Below are 23,766 nucleotides of genomic sequence, written 5' to 3' on the forward strand. Positions count from 1 at the left end.
TTTTGGGGGACAGTTGCATTTGCTTCTTTTCTGCAGTATCACATGAGAGAATCTGTGAGGCTGGGGTTTGCCTGTGGCTGTCGTGATCAGGGAAAGAGTGACAGTTTCTTTCAGTGGAGCAGAGTAGATTGCCTTTGGAGCTTTCCCACTAATGTTTTCAAGTGTAAAATGAATTGCCTTGCTCTGAAAGTCTATTTTTAAGTTTTCCTCCTATCGCTTATTGTAAGAGAAAATTTAGGGAGAATAAATGATGTCTGAATTTGAAACATATATTAAATGTAATTGCAATTGTGGGTTTATTACAGTATTTTAAATTTAGTCAAAGAAATTATGTGTAGATTTGATCTAAATGGCTTTTCAGGAACTCTTATAAAGTCCCTCACTCTACAACTTTAAGAGTAGCTGGTTTTCTTTCTTCCCTGCTTCTCCCCTCCTCCTTTTTGTATCTAAAAAGTAGCCTGAAGCTGCAATGGTTCGTGATGATTCTGCCTGAGCTGTCACTTGAATTTCTAGTATATACATGAAGTAGCTGCATCTTTTTAAATAAGTGAAAGGAGGAGATGGTCAATGTAGGAGGAAGACCAGGTTTACTACAGAATTTGTTCTGTCTCTCTTTACTGTCCTGTAAGCAATGCAGAGAAGTTGAGCCACATCAAGTGTTCATTCTAGGTTTTCATTATTAATTGTGATTGAATGCTGTGCAAAGGCATAGTATCCTCTAAAGAGCTTGTCTGATGAACTGACCAAATGAATCTGGCTGCATACTTGGCACAGTCTTAATTTCAAAGTGTTTTTTGATCATTGTAAGTCTTTGCTTTCTCAATGTAGCCTTCAGTTTACTGCTCTCTGGTTGGTGCCTGGTGCTACAGCAGCAAGTATTTAGTGTCATAATTCTCATGATGGTGTCCTCATACATTTGTGAATCTGTGTCAGTTCCTTTATTTGCTTAATCCTTTTCTCTTGCTTGCAAGACCTACTTATTTTCGACTTACCATACAACATTGCTGAGTATTTCAGAAACACTGAAATTGATTTGAGTTCATGCTTTTTGATCAAAATTAAAGGACTAAAGTGAATGAATGGCTGTGTTCTGTTCTCCCAAGCAGTGCCTGAACTTTGTGCCTAAAATTGCTAAGTAGTTAAAAAGCTGGAGATTTGAAACCCAAATTCAAATAAGCCAGAGCAGTGCAAGTAACCTGATTAAGTAGCTATGCAAGCTGAAAGTGTAAAGCAGTGTCACATGGTTATATAAAAGAGAACGTGACAGTGTCATGTGGGATTTATTTTATAGCTGTAGCGATTAATCATACAGTGGATGTATCCAAAAACTACAAACCTCTTGTGCTGGAAAGGTGATCTTTCCCAGTCTTTCCTCTTCATGATTGTTGCCTTGTTGCTGGAAAGGATGAGGAAGGAGAGCTTGAAGTAATAGACTGTAGTCATAGTGACAGGACAAGGGGTAACGGGTTAAAACTTAAACAGGGGAAGTTTAGATTGGATATAAGGAGGAAGTTCTTTACTGTTAGGGTGGTGAGACACTGGAATCAGTTGCCCAGGGAGGTTGTGAGTGCTCCATCCCTGGCAGTGTTCAAGGCCAGGTTGGATGAAGCCTTGGGTGGGATGGTTTAGTGTGAGGTGTCCCTGCCCATGGCAGGGGGGTTGGAACTGGGTGATCTTGAGGTCCTTTCCAACCCTAACTATTCTATGATTCTGTAGTGATGCTTGGAGTGGTCATTTGTGAAGCTGTTGAAGATCAGTGCTAAATACCTAGCCCTGAGTCTTCTGTTTCTCACACAGGCATCATTGCACTTTCAGTCATCCTCGTAGAGGAAAGGATGGTGCTCATGAGCAGTAGGTTCTTCTTCTCTTCAGTGGAAACCACTGAAGGCCATATCAGATTGCCAGGCTTCCAGCTGGACACTTCAATGCCAAAATACCCCGTAAACATCCCCACAAGGGACCTAAGTCCCCTCACTGCTTTATAGAATGCTGTCTTTCAGGCAACAACTCTTTTCCAAAATGTTTTGTGTTGTGAAGTGTCACTGAGCTATGACAGCTTGTCTTTTAACTCCTGTTCTGCCTCTTAGGATTTCATAGAGTCATCAGTGGCACTTTTTCAGTCTGATGATGAAGATGGGAAAGCATTAGATATTGTCAATGAAGAAATCCCTGATTTGGAGCAGGCTGGATTTGGTTCAGAGACGAAGTCGATTCTTGTGAGAAGTGGAGTGTAAGTCTGCTCAAATGCATGGGTTGAGCTATTATGTATTTTTGTGCACAGTTGTGTTTGGGTTCAGAAATACGTTTCACATGGTGCAGGTGGTAAACATCTAGGGGAGAGCAATGTTTCTTTCCATTTACTTCATGAATGGAAGAAAAAAATAATAATCTTAGGTTTTGTCTAAATCTCATGCCTACACCTTCATTTGAATCCGGGCATTCTTGTTACTACAGAAAGGTTATGATGTCCCTTCAGTGGTCTCACAGACTGCAGTTTCATGATAGAGTTTTGGTAGTAATACAGAAAAGGAACTTTAGGTATGTTAAGAACTGGGGTACGTTTTGTGATACATACTTAAAGGATGAGCTGTGCCTTATTTGTAATAAAGTCAGGCTGCTGGCACTAAAAATGAAATACTTTTTAGAGAACTATTTAAACCTAAAGCACGGGATTGAACTAACACGTGTGGTAGAGTACCTGGTTCAAGATCATACAGCCTACAGGGTGGACTTGGCTAACTTGTTGTGTGCATATGTGAAGTTCAGGAGGAAAATAAACACCAGAATTTCAATACATAAAGGAGATAAATTATATCACCTGCAGTGTCTGCTGACGGAGATAAGCAGTACTAACTGGTGGGGCAAGGGCAAAACTGAAGAGCTAGAAGCCTAAAAAATAGAATGGGGGAACTGGAATGCTTGGGATGAAATAACAGCTCTGATAGAGCAGATTCTGCAGAAATTCACAGGAAGGATAAGCAGAGGAGCTACAAACTCTTTAGGAATGATGGAGTAGGCTATTATAGGCAAGGAAGTGGTACTGTACGTGCAGAATGGTATCAAGTGCTAAAACCTAAAATACATTATGGGAAAAGAGCACTGTGGAATCATGGGTGGAAATTCCAGACTTTAATAGTAATATTAAAAGTGCAGTATTAAGATTGTCATACCTAGCCTAATGATGATGATTATAGGGATCAGCAACCGTTAAGTGGCACTATAAAAGATTCAAACTCTAGGACAAGTAGCAATAGTGGGTGTCATGGTTTAAGCCCAGCAGTAACTATGTTTGTCTAAGTAGTGTTTGCAAAGTAAAAGTAGAAAATCAAGTGTGTGATAGTTACATGCTTCTCTTTGGGTTTAGTATTGCATTGTCTGTCAGATGCACTTGCCAAGGAAGCTCCAAAGAAAATTGTTCCATTTAACTTGTTAGTAGTTTCATCAAACTACGTAGAAAAATGTATTTTCAGTTTAATTTTTGTCTCATTCTCCAGGTGGGTTGCATATCAGCAGAAATACTTCTGTGGAGAACAATATGTGTTGGAGAAAGGAAAATACAAATGTTTCTTTGACTGGGGAGGATCTAGTAAAATCATCCTGTCAATTCGACCTATTAAGTTGGTGAGTTACTGGAACTTGTTAAGGGGGAAACTTAAAAGAAATAAGACCTTTGGAGTTCAGAGTGTACAATAATGTTATAATGTGGCCTGTGCTGTTTAATCAATTTGTCTGTTTACTTGGAAACAATTCATATGTGAATGACGTAAAGTGTCTGTTCAGGATGGAGACTGAAACAGACACTCTGGATCTTTCTATCTGTTGAGAAGAATTATCAGGGAAACTTCATAAGAGCTTCCCTTTGTCAGAATTCACTCATGGAAAGAACAACGTGGCCTGAAAGACTTAATTTGCCTTAAAACATAGTAATTTATAATGCCTTTATATCCACTATCAATGGATATAAAAATACTTGAGAATTTACCTGACCCACATGTTGCTGTATAGTAGAGGTCTGACTTCTTTTTTTCAGTATTTATGCTAAAATATTTGTGATACACATAGGAAATAAAGACAGGAGACATTTTTAATCCATTACTAAATCTAAGGTAGTACAACTTACCCAAATAGAGTAGTGCTAGAACTTCAAAACTGATGCAAACCAAAGCCAGTTCTCTATAATAAGTATATAAGAAGTGATACAACTACACTGAAAATAGGAAAGGAACATTTAACCTTATTTTGGAGAGCACATGTTGAAAAAGTTGTCAGTCTTCTGTTGTTTTTTATTCTTTTTTTTTTTCAAGAAATAGACTCAAAAATAAATGCAGAGATATTTACATGGACTCTAAACCACATTATGTGAGCTAATCAATGCTGATGCAAGTTCTTTGTGTGAATGGCGCTGAGCAGTAGTTATGAGCTTACAGGCAACTGATGGCCAAGACCGGGGAGGAGAATTGTGCTGAGAGCCTGGGAAGTGTTTTTCTCTGTACTTGACTTGGTAATTAACAAATTTCAGGAACTTGCTTTGGCTTCTAGGAATTAAATTGCAATTAATTAAATTTATTTATATGTGTGTGTATATTTATTATTGCAGGAGCCACTTGGAATGAATGAGCCTCCACATTTGGTATGTTGGCGCTATGTAATACTCTAGTACTAAACTATAGTTAATAATTAAATACAGGTAATCTTGAATGTCTTGCTTCATTACTTCAAATGGTATCTTAGTATTACCATTTTCATACTGCAGACCATTGATGGAGGAAATGGGTAGATGTATACCAGCTAAGGTTGCTAATGCTCTGCTGTTGCTGTATTCTGAATCATACCCTTTAATATTGTCCTCAAAAATACAAGCAGTTCAGTAGGTTTTGAGTGACTCTGGATGGGTCTCTAGCTTTTTATTCTTTCCTTCCTGTTCCTGGTAACCTGCTATCGCATGCATTTATGCTTCTCTGTGGCATATTTTCTTTCCATTATTTTGCACTGTATCTGCTTGTCACTGTCTTGTTCATGTATGAAGTGAAGTAGAAAGTATAAACTGCAGAAAATTGAACTGCACTCTTCATACCCACATACGCGTCAATGGGGGAAGTTGTGGGTTTTAGTCTCATTTGCTGATCACTCTGCTTCTCATAGTCTCTCAAGCATGTATAGCTACTCCTTAAGGAATAAGCACCACTTACTCCATGCTTCCTTTCTCCTCACAGTAGCATGTAACCATAATTGCACACATCCTGGTTATAATCAATCTGTGATAAATCTCTTTTACGATAGGTTCTGACAACTTCCCTGCAAGTTGTGTGTACTTTGGTGACAACTTACAAAAAAGAAAGCAGTCTCTATAATTCACTTCTAGTCTCAAGAACAAGTTAGTTGGAGGTTTTACACTTTTGGCCCTTACCTTACAAGGTTAGATTCCAGTAATGTGCCTTTGTGATGCCTTTCTAAAACGAAACCCTACTCTTAAGTGTTTGTGCTCATCAGCAAGTGTGGTCTATGTCTCCTGCAACATTCTGTCCCAACAGAGCTCTCCTCCATTCCTTCTTTAGTTGTTTGGTTTCTCTTTTTCTGTCCCGGAGTGTGCTGCTAGCCTGGGTGATGATCTCTGGTTATATTACTCTATGACATGCTTTTGATTAAGCAAATTTGAACAACTTCTTTTCAAGAAACGGGACATTTCAGACAAAAGAGACTTTAGAGCTCGGTGATTATCTCACAGAAAACTAAGTGTTTTGCCATCTGAACGCAGTTTTGCTCTTTCTTGCTTGGATAGGGCATAATAGCCATAAGTGCATGGGAAGCATGTGCATTGTGTTACTTAGCAGGTGGACCACACCCTGCTTTTTTCTTCAAGTATTCTAGTTCCACAATTTTATGATTAACCCAGGACTACAGGAAATGTTTCCTGTCTGAAGACATAATTGGGGTATTATTTTAGTCTTAAACACTTACTTCCTGCCCAACCTATTCATATGGCAGCTTGTGGCCAAATCCAAAGACTTGGAAGTACGTTCGCAGTAAGACCTTGGTAAATGATACCATATAAATACCAGATAATTTTCTCTCCATCTTCAAGGATTCTGGTTTTTTGAGGATCTTCCAGAACCTGTTCTTTGAGTGCTTCAGTCCAGTTTTGCAGACCTTTAAGATAAATTCAAACCTTTGAAGTTTCAGTAAATTGTGCTTGACAGTCTTTATTTCCAGTAATGCATAAGACACAAGAAAACAACCCTGTGTGTGTATATGCACAATCACCTTTAAATACTGGCATGTACTAGATAGTGTTTTGTCCTTTGTGCCTTCTGACAGCAGTCTTACCACCATGTGGGAAGGATACTGTTCTGATGTATCACGATCCTGGTTTTCCTAGGGTTCTGCCCCAAAGCTAGAGAAGGAGGAACATCATTTACATTGCTACAGTTCTTCTAGGAGGGGAGTTACTTTGAGTAAGTTTTGATGGGAAAACATTTAATTGCGTAGAATGAGTAAAGGGTGGTCTTCTGGCTAAATATTCTCCATTCAGAGTAAAATAAGTGTCTCTTAGGTTGGAAATTCAAATCAGGGTGTGTATGATCTGGCAAATCCTTAAGCATCCAAATGCTTGACCTTTGTATAAGCCGTATACTAGTTATTTTGAAGGATATACGTTTTCCCACCTTTAATAAACGTAATTCTGAGCTAAGGGAGCTGTTGTCACTGTCTTTTTGCACTTTTCAGAAGCTGAAAAGCAACTTAATTCACTTAAGTCTCTTGGTAAGCCCCCTGACCTTTTCCTCCTGCCATATAAACAAAGTACGTGCAATGTAAGAATGCCTGAAATCACCAATTCTATGAAGCCATTCATTTTATTTATTAAAAGTAAAACTTGGTTTTGCCCAGTAAGAGCAAAGCCTCTTTCAACAGCAGCTGACTTGTACAGATAATTCAGGAAGCAGGGGTAATTGCTGCGATAAGTTGCATTTGTATTTAACGTGCCGTCTGTTGACTTTTTAGGAAGCGAAACCTCATATAGTAATGTAAAATCCTGACAAAGTGGAGATAGCTACAGTTTGAGACTAATTCCCTGGATGTGTTTAGGAAATGTGTAAACATGGTGCTTAGGGACATGGTTTAGGTGTGGACTTGGCGTTGTTAGGTTTACAGTTGGAATAGATCTTAAGTGTCTTTTCCAATGTAAATGTCTTTACGATGCAGTGTTTTCACTGAGGAATCAGAACTTCACCCCAGCTTTTGTTTAATTAAGACCATCATTCGTGATTATACATATTCTGCATAAAAATGAGTTACAGATCTTTTCAAAAGCCTGGCATAGCACATGGCCTATGAAGACAAGACGGTATGCGTGTGCGCATGTATATACACACACACCTTTATAGAGTTTTGAGGTAAGTGGGCAGAAAACACTATGTAATTACAGCTTAAATAGCTGTTTTCTGACATGCCAGTGCACTTGTATTTACAGAAAAAACAGACTTTATTCATTATATTGTAGCTGATTTGTGCTCTCTGAATTGCAGTTACAGCATGCGAGGCCAGGTTAAGCCTTTCTTGTTCTTTCTAACAGGAAACATATTTATTTCTTTTAAAAACACAGACTGAGCTTTTCCATAAAACCATTTGCCGATATTTGTGTTTGGCCTTCTCTCTCTGTACTGGCAAAGGTGTTTGATTTCTTTGGCAGGAAGCTAGGCCAATTTGGGGCATGAAGGGGGAAGTAGCTCTTGCAACAGCCATCGTGTTTTTCTTCCATTACAGACTATGAGCTGTTCTTTTGATGCAGTTACATTTTTAATTCTTTTCCAGCCTTTCTTTCAGTCTTTAAAGTGAAATTCACTTCAGTTACACAGTGGCAGCCCAAGGGTACAGAATTCTAGGCAACTTTGTTATAGATCATGGGTTATATCATGCTATTTTTTTCTCCTTTTTTCCCTTTATTCTTTTACTGCAACCCTTTCAATCTTGTTGCTGTTTCAGGCTGCATTGATCACATCTTACCAGCAGGGTATGGTTCAGCATGGCTTGAAGTTCTTCACCGCGACATGTAAAAGCAGCTTAGCTTAACTTCAGTAGTTCGTAGTGCATCTAGAAGGCTGCACCCAGTTCCCCCAGAGATTCTGCTAGTCTTAAATGAGAAGCTATCTGTGATCACTGCAGTCACAGAAGATTTCAAGGCACTTTGTCAACAGTAGCCCTTTATCTTCTGACCAACACTTCCCCATCCTGTTCTGAACACTAGATTGTTGAGGTGTAGCAAGAGTTAACTGCACCGCAGTTCAGGGGTACTTTGGATGGAACATAACATCATTCAGTCCTAGACTTCTTTTTCTCTGGGCCCTCGCCTGCTGCAGTTGAACTTATGCTTGATACCGGCTGCCTTAGTATCACTCGGAAGCATCCTGTACTGGGCCCAGAGATCATAAAACACTTTATCTTTCTCAAAATAAAGTAGCTGTAGAAACATAGAAGATGCCTTTAATGAGAATTCATTCTATTTATTGTATCTTTGTGAATTGAATGGGTACTTCTCATTGTCCCTGCTCATTGCAGAGGGGTTAGATGATCCCTTCCAATCCAAACTATTCTATGATTGATTCTCTAAGAGCACAGCTATCTCTGTTTACATTAATGATAATGCATTTGTTTTCCTTCTAGTCATTGGTTTTGTTTTGTTTTGTTCTTGTAGCTCAAAGCTTTCAGTAATACACATTTCCAAGGAGCATGTATAGATTTCACAGCAGAAGTTTCTGATTTTACATCATTCATACCATGTTCTTTTAAGGTTCTTCGGGGCTGGTAAGTCTTGTTTTACATGCCACCATTTTAAGTAATAGGAAAATTGGGGTTTTTTTAACCATTACTAAATTTTAGACATCTGCAAGTGCATAATACATGCCCATCATATTCCATCATGTATTAGACCCTTTGTCTTGCAGTGCATCTTAGTGACTGTTGTCCTGTCATTGCTTTGGGTAGTGCGCATTTTCCTTTCCCTGTGGGAAGTTTGCACAGTTACTGTAATTCTTGTTTTCACTCCAGTTAGAATTTATTCCAGATTTTGCAAACTTGGTGCAGAAGAAGTGTCTGCATTCCACTTGCGTCGTTTGACTCTGGAACTGAGATTTCTGTACCACGTGATCTCATTTTTCCTATTGTGGTTGCTTTGTCCCATAGCCTTTCAAGTCACATTACTTTTAAGCTTAACAAGAACAAACATTTTTTATTCCTTATTTCCTTAGCAAACATTAAATCTTGAAAGAAACTTCATAAGCAGCTGGGGCAGCTAATCTCTTCTGTTATATTATTCTTGCAGTTGGCTCCTGTATTACCAAGGGGAAACCACTGACAATCACTGTGTGCTGGAAGAAGGCCTCTATGTTGACCTCAGTTCCTGTGGCTGCCCGACTGCTACAATCAAATCCCTCAAGCCTATTCAATATGTAAGGACTTTATAGCAAAAAAAAAAGTAACCTTTTGGAACTCTTTTCCTAGTCAGATGTCTGAAGCAAGTGCTTGTGCTAAACAAACTCTCACTCAGGGAATAGAGTGAAGTTTGGCTTCTTGGCTTACATTTTTGGGGCTGGGAAGAAGCCAGGCTGCATGTATGCATGTACATGGTCACTTGTAGGGACATACTTTTGGGTGTTCTGGGCTCAGAGTTGCTCTCTTTCATCCAGGTTGCATTGGTTGGCATTCCTGACTGCTCTTGTGGTCAGTTGACTCTGGCTGGGTGCCAGCTGCCCACCAAAGCCACTCTATCACTACACTTTCTCAGCTGGACAAGGGGAGAGAAAGTGTAACAGGCTCATGGACTGTGATAAAAACAGGGAGAGAGAACTCACTGGTTACCATCATGGGCAAAACAGACTTGACTTGGTGAGAAATTAATTTATTACGAATCAGATCAGAGCAGGGTAATGAGAAATAAGATGAAATCTTAAAAACACCTTCCTGCCACCCCTCCCTTCTTCCCAGGCTTAACTTTGCTCCCAATTTTCTCTACCTTCTCTTACATCATTGGCACAACAGGATGGGGAATGGGGCTTGCGGTCAATTCATCACAACAACAAAACCAAACACTAAAAGCTATGGGCTTTGAGAGCTGGTCTCTCTAGGTTACATAGATACGGTGACTTCAGTCGAACTATAGCTTCCCACCAGCTGAGAGCCTGGTTTTCAGATTAAGGATCTCTTTTTCACGTTAGGCTTTTGGACTCCGTTAAATCAGAGGGAAGCTTTGACATGAAGTGCTATGTGTCATTCTAATCCCCCAGCCTGACACCTCACAGGGAAGTTACTATGCAGTTTGGCATAGTAAGAAGCTACTTGATTACCAAAGGCCAAGCCCTGGGAGAAGTGTGTTTGGCAGCCCAAGTGTGGGAAGCTTACACACATCTTCCTGTGCTTTGTAAATGCCTTGCACCTCATAGTTCAGTTCCCTCTTGCAAATAGCCCTTGTATTTTACAAAACCAAGGTACTAAACAGCATAAAAACGCTATTGAACCACACCTGTTTCACAAATAGAAATGCCCTCATCGGCTCTGAACACGTGTGCTGATAGCCCGGGACAGCACTCAGAGGCGTTGTGTAGTACAGATGTGATGTTAAGCACGCAGCCGTAAGTTTCATCGGTGGTCAGAAACAGCCATAGTTAATTCTGTGCATTGTCCACAGTGCACTGTTCTTGGAACAGCGCCCTTTTTATTACAAGATATTTTTGTTAGCTCATTCAAGAGAACAGCAGACGTATTCCCAAGTGGAATTGTTGTACAGCTTTATTGAATTCAGTTGTGACATCGGGTTCATTATTGAGCTTTAAATACCAGCTCAAGCTCAGACCCAAGGTGTGTATCTCAATAGCTTATGTGTGAGAGGAAGAATGTTTAACCCTGACACCACACCCTGAATGTGCATTGTCTCCTGCTTTCCTTTAAGTGAGATGTATTTACTGTAAGTGTGACTGTTGGAAGGACTCTCACGCTGGGGGGGAGCCATGTATTGCTTCAGTGTGTGAGGTGTCTGCTTCCCAGATGCTGACTACAAGTAGAGGTCCATGTGTGGCACTGGCAGAGGGGAAACATAATACCCTTTCAGCAGTACAAAGGACTCATAAGGCTTGCTCATTACTAGCCTTTGAAGATAGTCCAAGTCTGTTGACTGGTGTAGGTGTGGTCTAGCTGTATCTTTAAGAAGTAGATTGTTTCAGCCAGTCCTTTGGGATAGGAGAACAAATCTGTTGGAGGAAATGGGGACGTGGGATCTGGGTAATCCCTTCCTAATTTGCCACATCGTAGTGATAACTAACGATGCGTTACACTGGTACTGTACAGCTGAGTGAAGTCCCAACTCGGGGCCTCTTCAGGGTATATGTAAGAATACAGATGATTTGTGTGGGACTGACTCCAGAGTACCTGTGAAACGTAGCAGTCAGCACAGGCCACTGATATGTGCGGGGTGCGCAGCTTGGTCACACCAAGTTCTGCATCTTACTCCGAATCAAGATGTCCTTTCTGTTCCAGTAACTAATAGGAACATCCAGGTTTTTGGGGGGTTTTTTTGTTATTGCATGCAGCAGTACCTTCAGTGTAACTTTCTGAGTTTTCACTTCAAATCTCTTACCGTTTTGAGGGGCTTTTTGGATGTTGTCAGCTGCCACAAGATTCCTGGGCTCTGCATTTTGGAATGAGAATTCGGGGGTTAAAGGTACATACTTGTAGTACTCCATGGCATAGGTGTGCATCTGTTGGCAGAGATTGGCAAGTTGGTAAGGGGAGTGGGAAAGGTGTTACCTTATTCCTAGAAACATCTTTCCTATCTTGGCTTGTTCTCTGAGGTGTATAATACTTCAGCTAAATCTTTAGGAGACCTTACCTGTATTTTTTCCCCTCCTGGTCCAGTTCACTCAGAAATGGACTATTTTCTCCTTCTGTGTTCAGGAAAAGCTGTAGGTTAATCAGAGGATACAAAAAAGAAACAAAGCATATTTGTATCTTGATAATGAGAAAATCACGTCCTTTGTTGTTGGTATTCTGGGAGGGAAAACAGCGTTGTAATATCCATGTATTAATCGAGATTGCGTATTGGATAGCATTGTGCTGCAAGGTGCCTTCCCTTCTGAAAAGGGGAATGCTTCTGAAAAACCAGTGAGTCTTTTTCATGTACTGTTTTGTAAGTGTGGAAAATATGCTAAAAGTGTCTGTCACAGGAGTGTCTGTCTTTATGTGAACAGGTAGTGAGACACTTTGGAAGCCCACTTAACATTAGACGGCTACACATGTACTTAGTAGTGGTAGGAGGAACACTAGAATGCATGTAAGCTGCTTCTCACTGTTAATAACAATTCTGCGGGCAGGCAAAAGCACAGCACAGGTTAAGGGTTGCTGCATTTGCTGCAGAGGTGCAGGTTTCCTTGCCTGCACCAGCAAGGACTTAACATCTGTGTGGCCATGGATTCATGGAAGGGAAAGTGTGGGCCACTCACCTGGTGGCAAGAGAACAGGTTAAGGCAGCTGCGCCACTCAGAGGGCCATGGTTGCTTATGATGGGGGCTGTTGTCCAGTGTTTGTTGCTTGAAGAGGTTAATCTTTTGGGATAGAAACCCTTACAGGATGTTCTTTCAATGGAGAGTTCAGCTCTAGTGCTGCCTTTTCTCAATCATGTTGTTTTGCCAAACTCCCTGTAATGCTTGGTGTGACTTACGTGGATGAGAGCATCCAGGGCTGTTGCAGTGAGAATTACTTTTCCTTCTATAATGTTATCTAACTTTAGGGCTGAAGTTAAGTCTTACAGTTTCTAAAAACAAAAATGAGATCTGGGTTGTAGGTTGCACAACGCCTTTGGTTTTAATTCCTTTTTGCTTTTCTTTATCTTTTCTTTTGAGGCATTCCTTATTCTTGCTGTGATCAGTTGTGATAGTTTGTGTATTTCTACATTGATTATCTTCTCGTAGTTAAATACAGGTGTTAACTAATCTCCCCAGCATTCCTGCGAGGCAAGTAATGAAATCAGATACAAAATTGAATCCGTGCTTCCCAGGGCCAGTCAATGAGTCATTCCGTGGAGCTGGGACTGGACTGTGGGTGTTCCTGTCATCCAGCGCCGTGTTCCTCTTCCTCAGCCAGGCGTCCTTCCCACACTGAAGGGAGTAGCCAGGCGAGTGCAGCTTCAGTAAAGGCAGTTGTAAATGATGAGTTAGCCAAAACTAAAGGTTTTTCCAGGGATGGTGTAACACAGCTGTGCAGGCTCCTCCAATTAAGGCTCTGGCAAATGCTGTTTGCAGAGCAGCAGGGATGCAAAGTGTGCCTAGCCGGACTAGGGAAGTAATAATACCCCTGTACTGGGCGCTGGTGAGGCTGCAGCTCGAATCCTGTGTTCAGTTCTGAGCCCCTCACTGCAAGAGAGACATTGAGGTGCTGGAGTGGGTCTAGAAAAGGGCAACAAAGCTAGTGGAGGGTCTTGAGCACAAGTGTGATGGGGAACGGCTGAGGGACCTGGGGGGTTCAGTCTGGAGAAGAGAAGGCTCAGGGGGGACCTTATAATTTTCTACAACTGCCTGACAGGAGGATGGAGCCAGGAGGGGGCTGGGCTCTGCTCCCAAGGGACAAGCGATAGGACAACAAGAAATGGCCTCAAGCTGCGCCAGGGGAGATTCAGACTGGTTATTGGGGAAAAATTCTTCGTTGAGGGTGCTCAGGCATTGGAGCAGGCTGCCCAGGGCTGTGTGGAGTCACCGTCCCTGGGAGTGCTCAAAACCTGTGTCTATGAGGCCCTCAGTGGCACGGTTCAGTGGTGGTCTTGGCTGTGCTGGGGTAACGGTTGGACTTAATGATCTTAAAGGTCTTTTCCAACCTAGCTGATTCTATGATAACCCTTGCAATGGTTGGGTTACAGTAATGCCGTAGTGTGGCCCCATGGATTTCTTTCTTTGGCTTTATTAGGCTTTCCCTTCAAAGTCTGCAAAATCTAAGCTTGCAAAAAAAGGTATGAGGAGCAATATGTTTTGAGGTGAGCCCTTCTCAAAAGAGCTTGTTCAGTAATCATTTGCACAAACATCATAATGAGAAATGACCCTGATGTTATCCATAGCTAAAACTCTACTTGTTTTTATTATGAGCCTGTGTGCAAATTCACCCATACACTTGGGCCTCAATTCTGGCACCTCTGGGTGAGCTTCTTTGTGTCTGTTTGCTGTTGCTTTAACATGGGTCAAGCACTTAAGCCTTGTACTGCAAACGGCATTTGAAAGAAGCTCCTCTTGCACTGATCTTTGTTTAATATCAAACACTTCAGGCTTGTGTTGCATCTGTTTCTGAACTGGTAAAGCATAAAATTCTCTTCTGACTTGTGAAACATCAGTGGTGCCTGGCTTCTCTGTTTAAATAAGGTAGAAGTCACTGGGAGGAAAGTCTGAGCTGAGCTGAGCTGTGCAAGAGATTTTTAATACATTGATTTCCTTGGCTTGCTTTTCAGCCTCTGAAATGACACGGTGGGGAGGAAAAGAATCAAGCTGTGCCACTTTCATTGCATCGCATGCTGCATTAGCCATAGACTACCACACCTGCTAAGTAAAGAGTATCACTGTGTTTAACAGCTTACAAGGCTGCTTATGGCTTAAAGTGCTGTGTAAATACAGCCTTCCTTAATCACTGGCCTCTTGAATGTATTAAATCTCTTAAAGTTTCTCCCTGGACACTGGCATTCAAAACCAGGGCAAGCAAAACCTATTGAAACTTAATTGGTGCTGGTTTAAGCAAGACAGTTCCTTAATGCGCAAATATCAGGTAAAGTAATTCTTTAGTGCTCTGTCGTTGTTACAATTGGCAAGCTTTCCCCAAAGGATGGCATTTCTAGTGTTTTCCTCGAAATAACTACAAAAGGAAGCAAAGGTAATCCTGACCCAGACATGGGACTGACTTGCCAGTTGTGGGTAAATGTAGATGTCTTCAGCTCACCTTCCAAAACTGGGGTCCACCTGAAGCAGCTGTTGTATTCTCTGCCCAGTTGCCCTGCGCCTCCTTGGCCTGTCAAGATAGGAGGAAGGGTGGGAGCAAGATCCTCCTAACGTAACTGCATAGCCGCAGAACCTTGGGTTTTGCTGTTAGTGCTTTCCATGGAGCTATGAAAACAGAATCGGAGAAAAAAGCCAGGCCAACTCTTTGCTGCCAGCTGTTGGTGTAAAACGGTATATATAAAGTGAGTAATCGGCTCGTTGCTCTGTGTTCGGTTATGGAAATACAAGAGCTTCAGCGCTTGAGGCAGCATCGTGTTTTATTTGTTCTGTGCTTCACATCCATGCCAAGGTCAGTGGAGTCCTGAGGTCCCACTGGAAAGCTGGTCTGTGTCCTGGTGATGGGTTGTGTGTGTGTGTGTGTCATAGGTGCAATGTCTGGCGTGTACCAACAGGCTGGGAGCCTTAGCAGCCAGATGGGGCTTTCTCAGATCTAGTAAGTTCAAACAGCCTCCACCACAGAAGAGCTAAAGTTACTGTAACTGACTCCAGCAATTTGCTGTTCTGATTCTTGGTGTACCAATGGATGTGCTGGATCAGATGATTTGTTCATCTTGTACAGCATCCCTTGTCTCTTAACATATTGAATATTGCAACAGCAATATGAATTTTAGGTTTTGGGAACAACTTCTAGCAATAAGGGTGTCAAATGGTGTTTCCCATGGTTGCTCATGCACTTGTGAAAATTGGACCTGTTCTGGACATGGCTTCTGGTCTCCACTCATGTGAAAACCAGTGCCAAGGGAGCAGGCATTTGCAAACTTGTTTGTAATGATACTGTCTTCCTGAGCAAAGCAGCCTGCACTAGGTCTTGTAAGTAAGACATCTAGACTCATTTCAGAGTAAACCTTTAGAGTCACCTCACCTAGCAGAGGGTAGGTGGGAAGAACTGACATACAAACACATTATGGGTTTCAGTCTCCTTCTGTATTGTGCCATTAGTTTTTTAAGAGCGCAGTGGGCTTTAAAAGTCTTTCTGGGTGGACGATCCCAGGCCCTGCTTTTAAACGTGTCAGCAAACTCCCTGTTGCATGGCTGACATTGTCCCTGCACTGGCTGGCAGAGGAAAGCAATTTCTCCGAGGCAGGATTTAACAACCACGTACGTACCAAGTGCACTGAGTCAGTGCCAGTAAATTGGTAAGTCCTGAGTCACCCCTGAGCTCCTCAGGGACACTGCACTACAACATGTGTGCCTCTTCAAGCATGAAAGTGAAGTTCTCTTCATTATGCAGTGCCCGTGTCAGCTTTAATTCAGGATTTTGTTTCATTTGTCCCACCTGAGGTCATGGCTTCACTAAAGAAGAAACCCTGCGTTTTGCCTGGGCTGGCTGCCCCAGGGTAACACCTCCAAAGAGGCTTCCTTGGGGAGGGGTTGCTGATTGAAGCAGTTATTCATACCTATTCCCTCTTCCTTTACCAGCCGCATCAGGATATACACTACAGTGCTTACGATTTTGGTCATGATACTTCTCTTACCAGTTTTAGGTTAAAAATGCTGGAAAACTGTAAGAGTGGTCCCTGTACTGAGACTTTATGTATTTCAGTCTGTTCCCTCTGTGTTTTTCTGCTGATCTTACAGCTGCACCATATTTTTGTCCAAAGTGATCTTTCTATTTGCTTTCATAGGCAATCTCTCAACTGTGGAGAAGGACACTAAGTGAAAAACATTGCAGTTCTGTATGAGCTTGAAGGGGTGACTGATTACGCTGCTTCTTCAAGCTTGTCAGGAGAAAAATGGGAATGTCTCTAAAAAACCATGGAGAACTTCTTAGTTCTGATGTTTTTAACCTTTTTCCATCTGTAGATCCCTAAGACTTTTCAGTGAACCACTGCTAATTGAAGTCCATAGACAACAGACTTGTGATTTGCCTCACTACTTCAGACGCAATCCACAGCTCACCCTGGAAACTACTGCTGTAACCTGTTCCATCAGTAAGAAAATGGAGTTAGGAGAAGGAACCAAGGTCCTCGTAATACAAACCAGATCAAAAAGAGATTTTTCAAATGCAGACAGAGGCCTCTCTGCATCTTGGAAATGACTCCCTGTGTCTGGCCTCTGTCAGTGGGGCACCTTGCTGACAAAGACACCCATAAATCCAGTGTTGCAGCTCCGTGTGCTTTGTTGGTGGACGTACATTTTCCTTTTCCTTACGTTACTGCTGAGGGAGCGTGATCCAACCCAGAAGCATGTGGAAATTAAGCTGAAGTGGGCACATGTGCGTGCATCACGCACTTGACAATTGAAGTAAGACTATTCCTAGTTAAACTTTGCTATTTTTCTTTCTTCCCTCCCAGGTTTTTGCTGAGCCCTCCATCAGTCTGTTCGCTCTGGAATGCTGCAAGGGCAGAGAGCTGCACTTCAGCGAACCAATCAATTCAGTTTTGAATGAGGACCTTCATTTTTACACTCAGTCTGTGTGGGTGAGAAGTGGATTGTAAGTATGGAAGAAACATTCTCGTCGGTTTTGCGCTATGGCAGATAACTGAACATGCACTTTCTCCTGATGACTGCCTTTTTTTCATAGGATGGGTTTTACATCCTGACTTCTATTTTGTGACAATATAAAATCCTAAAATGTGGTTGAATGTTAGACCTACTTTTTGTATCAGGACTCCAAAAGAACAAAACCTGGGCAGAGGGTCTATTTCTCTCTGTAAGAATCATCCTTTTATCCCTATATGTCCTTTTATCCCTATACGGTAAGGAACAATGGAGCCTGTTGTTCAAGTCAGGAACCAGAAGTAAGTTTTGATTGCTGACTTACAAACACAGGTGGAGTAAGCTCAGAGTGCCATTATTAACTGGCTGTAAAACACCAGCTATAAACTGCAGTGATTTAACTAACTTGAAGCACTGCAGTGATTTAACTAACTTGAAGCACTGCAGTGATTTAACTAACTTGAAGCACTGCAGTGATGTAACTAACTTGAAGCACTGCAGTGGTTCAGTGGAGCTTGACATGCTCATTGGCTGCCAAAGAGCTTGTGAGAGAAGCTCAGGGTGGATGTGACAGCTGGAACAGTAATTTGCTCTGTTATTAGTCTAACCCCCTCCATGAGTGTCAAGACACACCCAGGATCTTCTGTGAAAACCATTTTATGTCTGCAGAAGTGACCTTCTAACCTCTTCCACATTTCTCCCTTTCACCTTTTGCAGAAGCTCCCATGTACTCTGTCTGGGCCAGGTTTTCAGCCTCCACACCCTCAGCAGCAACAAATAACTTGCAGAACCTCATCTTGTAACTGAGACTGACTGGAAACTGGTGTTCTTCCAGTGTGACACATTTCCTGTTTATTTAACCTTTTCCCCACCTTTCCCACATAGACAAGGCCGTAATTTTCTTGAGAGATCTTGTGGGATGACACAAAACCATGCAGAATTTGAACTAATTGGGCATATAATAAGTATAGACTGTTCATGGCTTAGGTGTATCTCTGTGATTCTTACGGTGAGTTTTTCGAATGCATCTAGTCTGTTACCACTTAGAAGTCAAAACCCTTCTAGGAATACCTGTGATAACACTGCTGAGCTCTCCTCTGAGCCCTTGCTGGAAGTACAGGGAGTGAGGGATCATCTGCTGCCATTGCCCTGAGGTGCCCCAGGCTGAGGACAGGATAAACACGTTCCCCCTTGATTTGTGATCCTTTGGAGAAGGAAAGGCTTTCTCCTGGAAGAATACCTGCCTTATTTCTGCCTTTGTTGGAGGTGTCACAGCCTGAAGTGTGTCCCTTGGGAAATGTCTCATCGTGAGCTTCCTCTGCCCTCTCCCGTTGCCCATGCAGTTGGCTGTAAAGGAAGGGTGATGGCTTTGGGACCACACAGGAGAAAAGAACCGAGAGTAAGCACAACAGTGCAGCCCTTTGTCCATCTTTCTCTTTGTTTCTGAGTATCCAAGCCAGGTTAGCTGCTTCCCTGGCTCCGGGAAGGGTCAGGGCAGAATGGCCAGGCCTTTGAAGCTCTGTAGGAAACAGAGCTCCCCAGCCCGTCCCCATCCCTCATTGCAGCTAGGTAGCCTCAAGGCTGAGGGTGACAGATGATCATGGGAGGTCTGTGGAATGTCTGTATGGGGTTTGTTTGCCTTATCTGTGATGAAGTGTTCAGGAAGGTGGATTTAGAGGGGTTTTGGCTCCTTGCCTCAGAGCCCACTGTCAGCTTTAGACAAATGACAAAGGTTTAAGTAAATATACCTATACTGGCATCTTGCTGCCAGGCCTAGGTTTGAGGATCCTTCTTGACCTCCTCAGTGAGGAATAGCCCAAGCCTGGACTGTGACTTTGCAAAGGGGGCTAGGGGCTGATGTACTCCAAGGTGTGGGAAGGATGGCACAGGGGAGGCTGCTGGTCAGCATCAGAGCCGAGATGAGCTTTGTCTGTGTCACTGAATGCTTGAAGCCCAACCTGGCTTCACGTGGTTATTACTGTTAACAGTTTCTGTACTGTTTTCTACATACGTCAGCTTTGAAACTCAAATGAGGCGCTCCAAGAACATGAACAGTGAATTCTCATTGACTTGACAACTGGCAAGAAAGACAGTCAGGAATGCGTTATAAGGAGCACACTGTGGTGGTCAGGCTGCCCTGAATACCTGGTAGGCAGGAGGTATAGAGCTTAAATTGAAGAGACAGTGATACAGGCTCTTTATGAGGCAGTTCACGGTGGGCAGGTTCAGCCTCCCTGGAGCCCTGAGCAGGGCTGGCTGTCAGTTTCTCCACATTAGCAATAGGAAAAGGTAAATTACAGGTGCTGTGAGTGCTGTGGATGCTTAAAGAGTGCAGGCATCCCTCGTGCTTGGCAGCTGACCTGTAAAACAGGTAATGTGGGGAAACCAGTGTTTTCCTTGTGTTTAGACGAGTTAATGAGTCAGGCATTTGGGATTCACTGCCTGCACAACAGTGTCCTATTGATACAAACAAAACCAATCTGTGATCCAGAGGCTGTCTTTGTAAGCAGCAACACAGTACTTACTGAGCAGATGCCTGGATAACAAGAGCGGTATTTGCTCGTGCTTTAACTCTGTGTTAAAGGGTTCAGCCATGTCCATGGCTCAGATATATTCACTACAGGAAAGTCTGTTGGAGCATTGTGTAGGTTTTGGAGTATTTTGTATGTGTTTTCAGACAATAGCTATAGAAATAGCTATAAAAAGCTTTATTTATAACAAGAGAAAACATCACACAAGACCCTCTCATAACTGAGATGTACCAGCAGGCAAAGATGGAACTAGTGCATTCTGGTATGTGGCTTTCTAGGTTCCAAATGCATCCCAGTGAAACCTCCATTAGTTGTATCTGGGTTCATGCAGAGGTTATTTTATTTGTGGGGAAGAATTGGGGGGAGTGGAGTTTGCAAGTTTCAGGCAGACAAACAGAAAACAGGTCTTAATTTAGACTGAAAACGGTTATATCACTGAAACAGATGGCATTTTGCAGCAGGGCAGCAGAGGTTTGGTAGGAGCACTGCTGCAGGGAGGTTTGCTGGCTTTCAACAATCCAAGCCTGCCGTTCAGTTCTGCTGTGGGTAACCTGTAGTCTTCCATGTTCTGTTCCTGTGTCCAGGTGGATCGCATACGAGGGGTGTAATTTCTTAGGAAAGCAGATTCTGCTGGAGCCCAGCGAGATTTCAAACTGGAATGAACACAGTGGCTGGAAAGTGATTGGCTCCCTTCGTCCTGTGAAGCAGGTACTGTAGGACTGTATAAGAACAGTTCTGGTTTTGGGCAGGGGTTAGCGCACAAGTATCAGTGCTACAACTAAGTATAATGGGGTTCATTGTGCTCCTTAAATCAGGTCAAATGATGACAGCCCAAAGGACCTACTGGAAGATAACCGAAGCAGAAAATTCCTCTGTTGGCAGTTAGAGATCTATATTAGGCTCCAAAAGGGAAATAATTCCTGGTTCCTTTGGAGCCAAGCTTTGTTTTTCCTGAATAGCTCATTAGCATGTTCTGTAGCTGCTCTATTTTTATGTTTTTGCCATATAATGAGAACCAATTTTGCATTGGGTTGGTTCATAATGAACATAAATGGAAGCAATTTTATTGTGCTGTAGCCTAGATTTCCAAAAGAAGCAAAGCTTATTCATTCCCACCAGGATTTCCCTCTCTGCCTCACCCCAAGCAATGCCAGTTTCAGTCTCATTCAGAGATTTTGGTCTCAAAACCACACAGTGCTCAGGAGCTTTGGGAAGGATGGGTGGAGAAGCAAGACTTGAGATAAAAGCCCCTCGCTGAAGGAAGAGCAGGTACAATTCTGCCCCTTGGCTTAGCCAAGATGTCTCAGGATGCATCCAGACTAGTCAAAGCAAGTGTTGGTGTGCGCCCCACACACAGCTGTGGGAGGACAGCGTCCAGGTGGATAGGAAAAGGACAGGGAAGCACGGCAGGGAATGTGAGCAGTCGCTCCACTGGGAAAGTTTGTTTCTGCTCTGTTTCTCACAGGCAACTTGTCTCCACTTAGTGACAAATTCTGCTTTATTTTTAAACGCAAGATTCAACTGGGAACCATTGCAGTGAAGAGAAATAGCAGTCATGAGCACTAGTTGTGCATTATCCATTACCTCCCCCCTCCCTGCAAGGAGTTTTTAGTCTAAGAAGCTGATGGCTCCCTGGAATTCTTTGGAAGTGATAACTTAGAGAAGGATGTCATTTTGGCAAATAGCAATGCAAATGACCTGTACTGATCTTAAAACCAGAATCCTCTCTTCAGCCAGCACTCTGAAGAGCTTTTGTATGTGGTAGCATCCTTTTTCACACTGCAGCAGTTACCCAGCCTGCTTCAGCCACTTTGCTGGGTTTCTGTGATCATTGCTTTGGCTTGGTTTTGGTTTGAGTTTGTGCAGTCAGCTGCCAGTGCCTGGTGCTTCTGTGGGTGGGTGGTGTTTTGAGACTAGGGGGGGACACTGCAAACCTGCACTGCTTTATATTTCTTCCTTCCATCTCCATTTCATATTACAAAACTGGCCAAGTCAAGAGGTAGTGCAAGAAAAAGCAGAACATCTGAAACTTGTGCAAAACCTTTCGCTCAGTGACTTCGTAATATGATGACTTCCATGTGCAGAATGCACTACAATAATGCACATTAGTTTACGGGTGCTTGGTGGAAGAGAGGCTTTATTGTCTGTACCTTAAGGTTTGTTTGAATATGGAAAAAAATAAGGGAGATTCCAAACTCCCAGAGGAAAACTATGCTTGAGCTGGGGTTCCAGCAGAGCTGTCCTTTGTAACTCACTGTTCTTTGTGCCAAAATCAGTGAGTAACAGAGCAGAAGTTTGAACCCTACAAAATCTCATTATTTGAGTAAAGCAAGTAGACAGGGATGCCAAGGCAGCACCCTGTTTTCTGTGCGTGTTCAGAAGCAATGGTGTAACCCTCTGCTGTATATCGCAGTTAGCAGGGGTGGAAGTTGTTGGATATGTGACTCAGTTTTGTGTTCTGAGAACAGAAAGCTTCTGGAATACAGCCCATTTACTGGCCTTGGAATGAGTGAAACGTGCTGAACTAGATATTTACATGCTGCAGGAATTAGTTCTGTAGACATAAATACATTGTTTTAAAACAGCTTATCTGCTATTGCTGCTTACAGCTGTCTGCATGTGAAGAACACTGATTGCTGCTTTACCATGCACATTTGTTTCCAACAAGAAAAACACTTTCTGAAACTGGAAATTACAAACTTTAGAACTGGTGTAAGATGGAGGGGAACCAATCTCACATCAACATCCTTAATCCCTGTGTTATAACTACCTGCCTTCACGCTATTTCAGCCAGCAGTGTACCTCAGAGTGAAGAACCGAGCCCAAGGCAAATACCTGACAGTGGCTGGAAGCCTGGCTGATGTAAGAGCAACATCAGTGTGTGCATCCCCATACAATGGCAAGAACACCCAGATCTGGCACTACTGTCGTGGACTCTTCAAATCCAAGGTGAGTTTCCAGATGCTGAAGTGAGTGGGTTGTTATCACTGGTGGTACTTTCACCTTCACTTCTTGCCTTTACCCTAGGCTAGCGTTAACACCAGGATAGCTTTTGGCCTCTCCCAAGTGTCTTAGACCAAAACTCTTCTAACCTACATCCTCCTGCTACGTAGAGACAGATTTGGTCTGTCTGCTTTCGCAAGTTGGGCTGCTTTTCACATTTGTCTAAGGGCACTGGTGTTCCTGGAAGTAGAAACCTGTTTTCTGTCTAAAGTTGCAGGTTTAAGTTTATTACCTCTAAAGTTAAGAATTTCTCTAGAAAGTAGTAAGTGGTAGAAAGTAATGATTTTGTATTGATGCTGCTCTTGCTAGTCTGTTATTAATACAAAAAAGCTGATGATTTAACATAAGCAAGACCTGAGTTAACAAAGACCACCCCCTTTGACTAAGCTGCTGGTCAGATGCTGAATGATCAGTTCCTAGCTTGCTTGCCAGGCTTGGTACCAGCTGCAAGAGGGTCACTGCAGTGTGCTCAGTGCCTGAACAGAAACAAGTCAGACACAAACACAAGGCTTTTGTGGCCTGGGTCTCATTTCTTTTCTCATGTCTTAGGCTAACAACGCCTGCCTGGATGTCATTGGGGGCAGAGACGTACCTGGGGCCAAAGTGGCACTCTGGGCAGAACATGGGAAGGACCGGCAAAGGTGGAGACTCAATGAGGATGGAACCATCAGTTCATACCTCAGCGAACAACTGGTGCTTGACATTAAAGGTATTTAAAGAACAAACAAACACACAAGTAAACCTCCAAGAGCATTTTGTGATAGTTGTTAATTGCCGTA

At 42.6% G+C, this 23,766-nt stretch overlaps 1 protein-coding gene across 2 annotated transcripts in view; it reads left to right on the forward strand.

The window, feature by feature from the left end:
• Positions 1–23,766, forward strand: part of CRYBG3 (crystallin beta-gamma domain containing 3) — a 92,165-nt gene that overhangs the window by 65,257 nt on the left and 3,142 nt on the right. For both annotated transcript variants that reach the window (XM_065676045.1, XM_065676046.1), the window contains 9 exons: positions 2,088–2,230; positions 3,495–3,621; positions 4,598–4,630; positions 8,690–8,799; positions 9,317–9,443; positions 17,309–17,448; positions 20,569–20,692; positions 22,775–22,933; positions 23,537–23,696. In XM_065676045.1, coding sequence (XP_065532117.1) covers positions 2,088–2,230; positions 3,495–3,621; positions 4,598–4,630; positions 8,690–8,799; positions 9,317–9,443; positions 17,309–17,448; positions 20,569–20,692; positions 22,775–22,933; positions 23,537–23,696 — 1,123 coding nt within the window. The remainder of the gene's footprint in view (positions 1–2,087; positions 2,231–3,494; positions 3,622–4,597; positions 4,631–8,689; positions 8,800–9,316; positions 9,444–17,308; positions 17,449–20,568; positions 20,693–22,774; positions 22,934–23,536; positions 23,697–23,766) is intronic.

This window comes from Lathamus discolor, chromosome 4 (assembly GCF_037157495.1).
Source record: "Lathamus discolor isolate bLatDis1 chromosome 4, bLatDis1.hap1, whole genome shotgun sequence".
Classification (NCBI taxonomy): domain Eukaryota; kingdom Metazoa; phylum Chordata; class Aves; order Psittaciformes; family Psittacidae; genus Lathamus; species Lathamus discolor.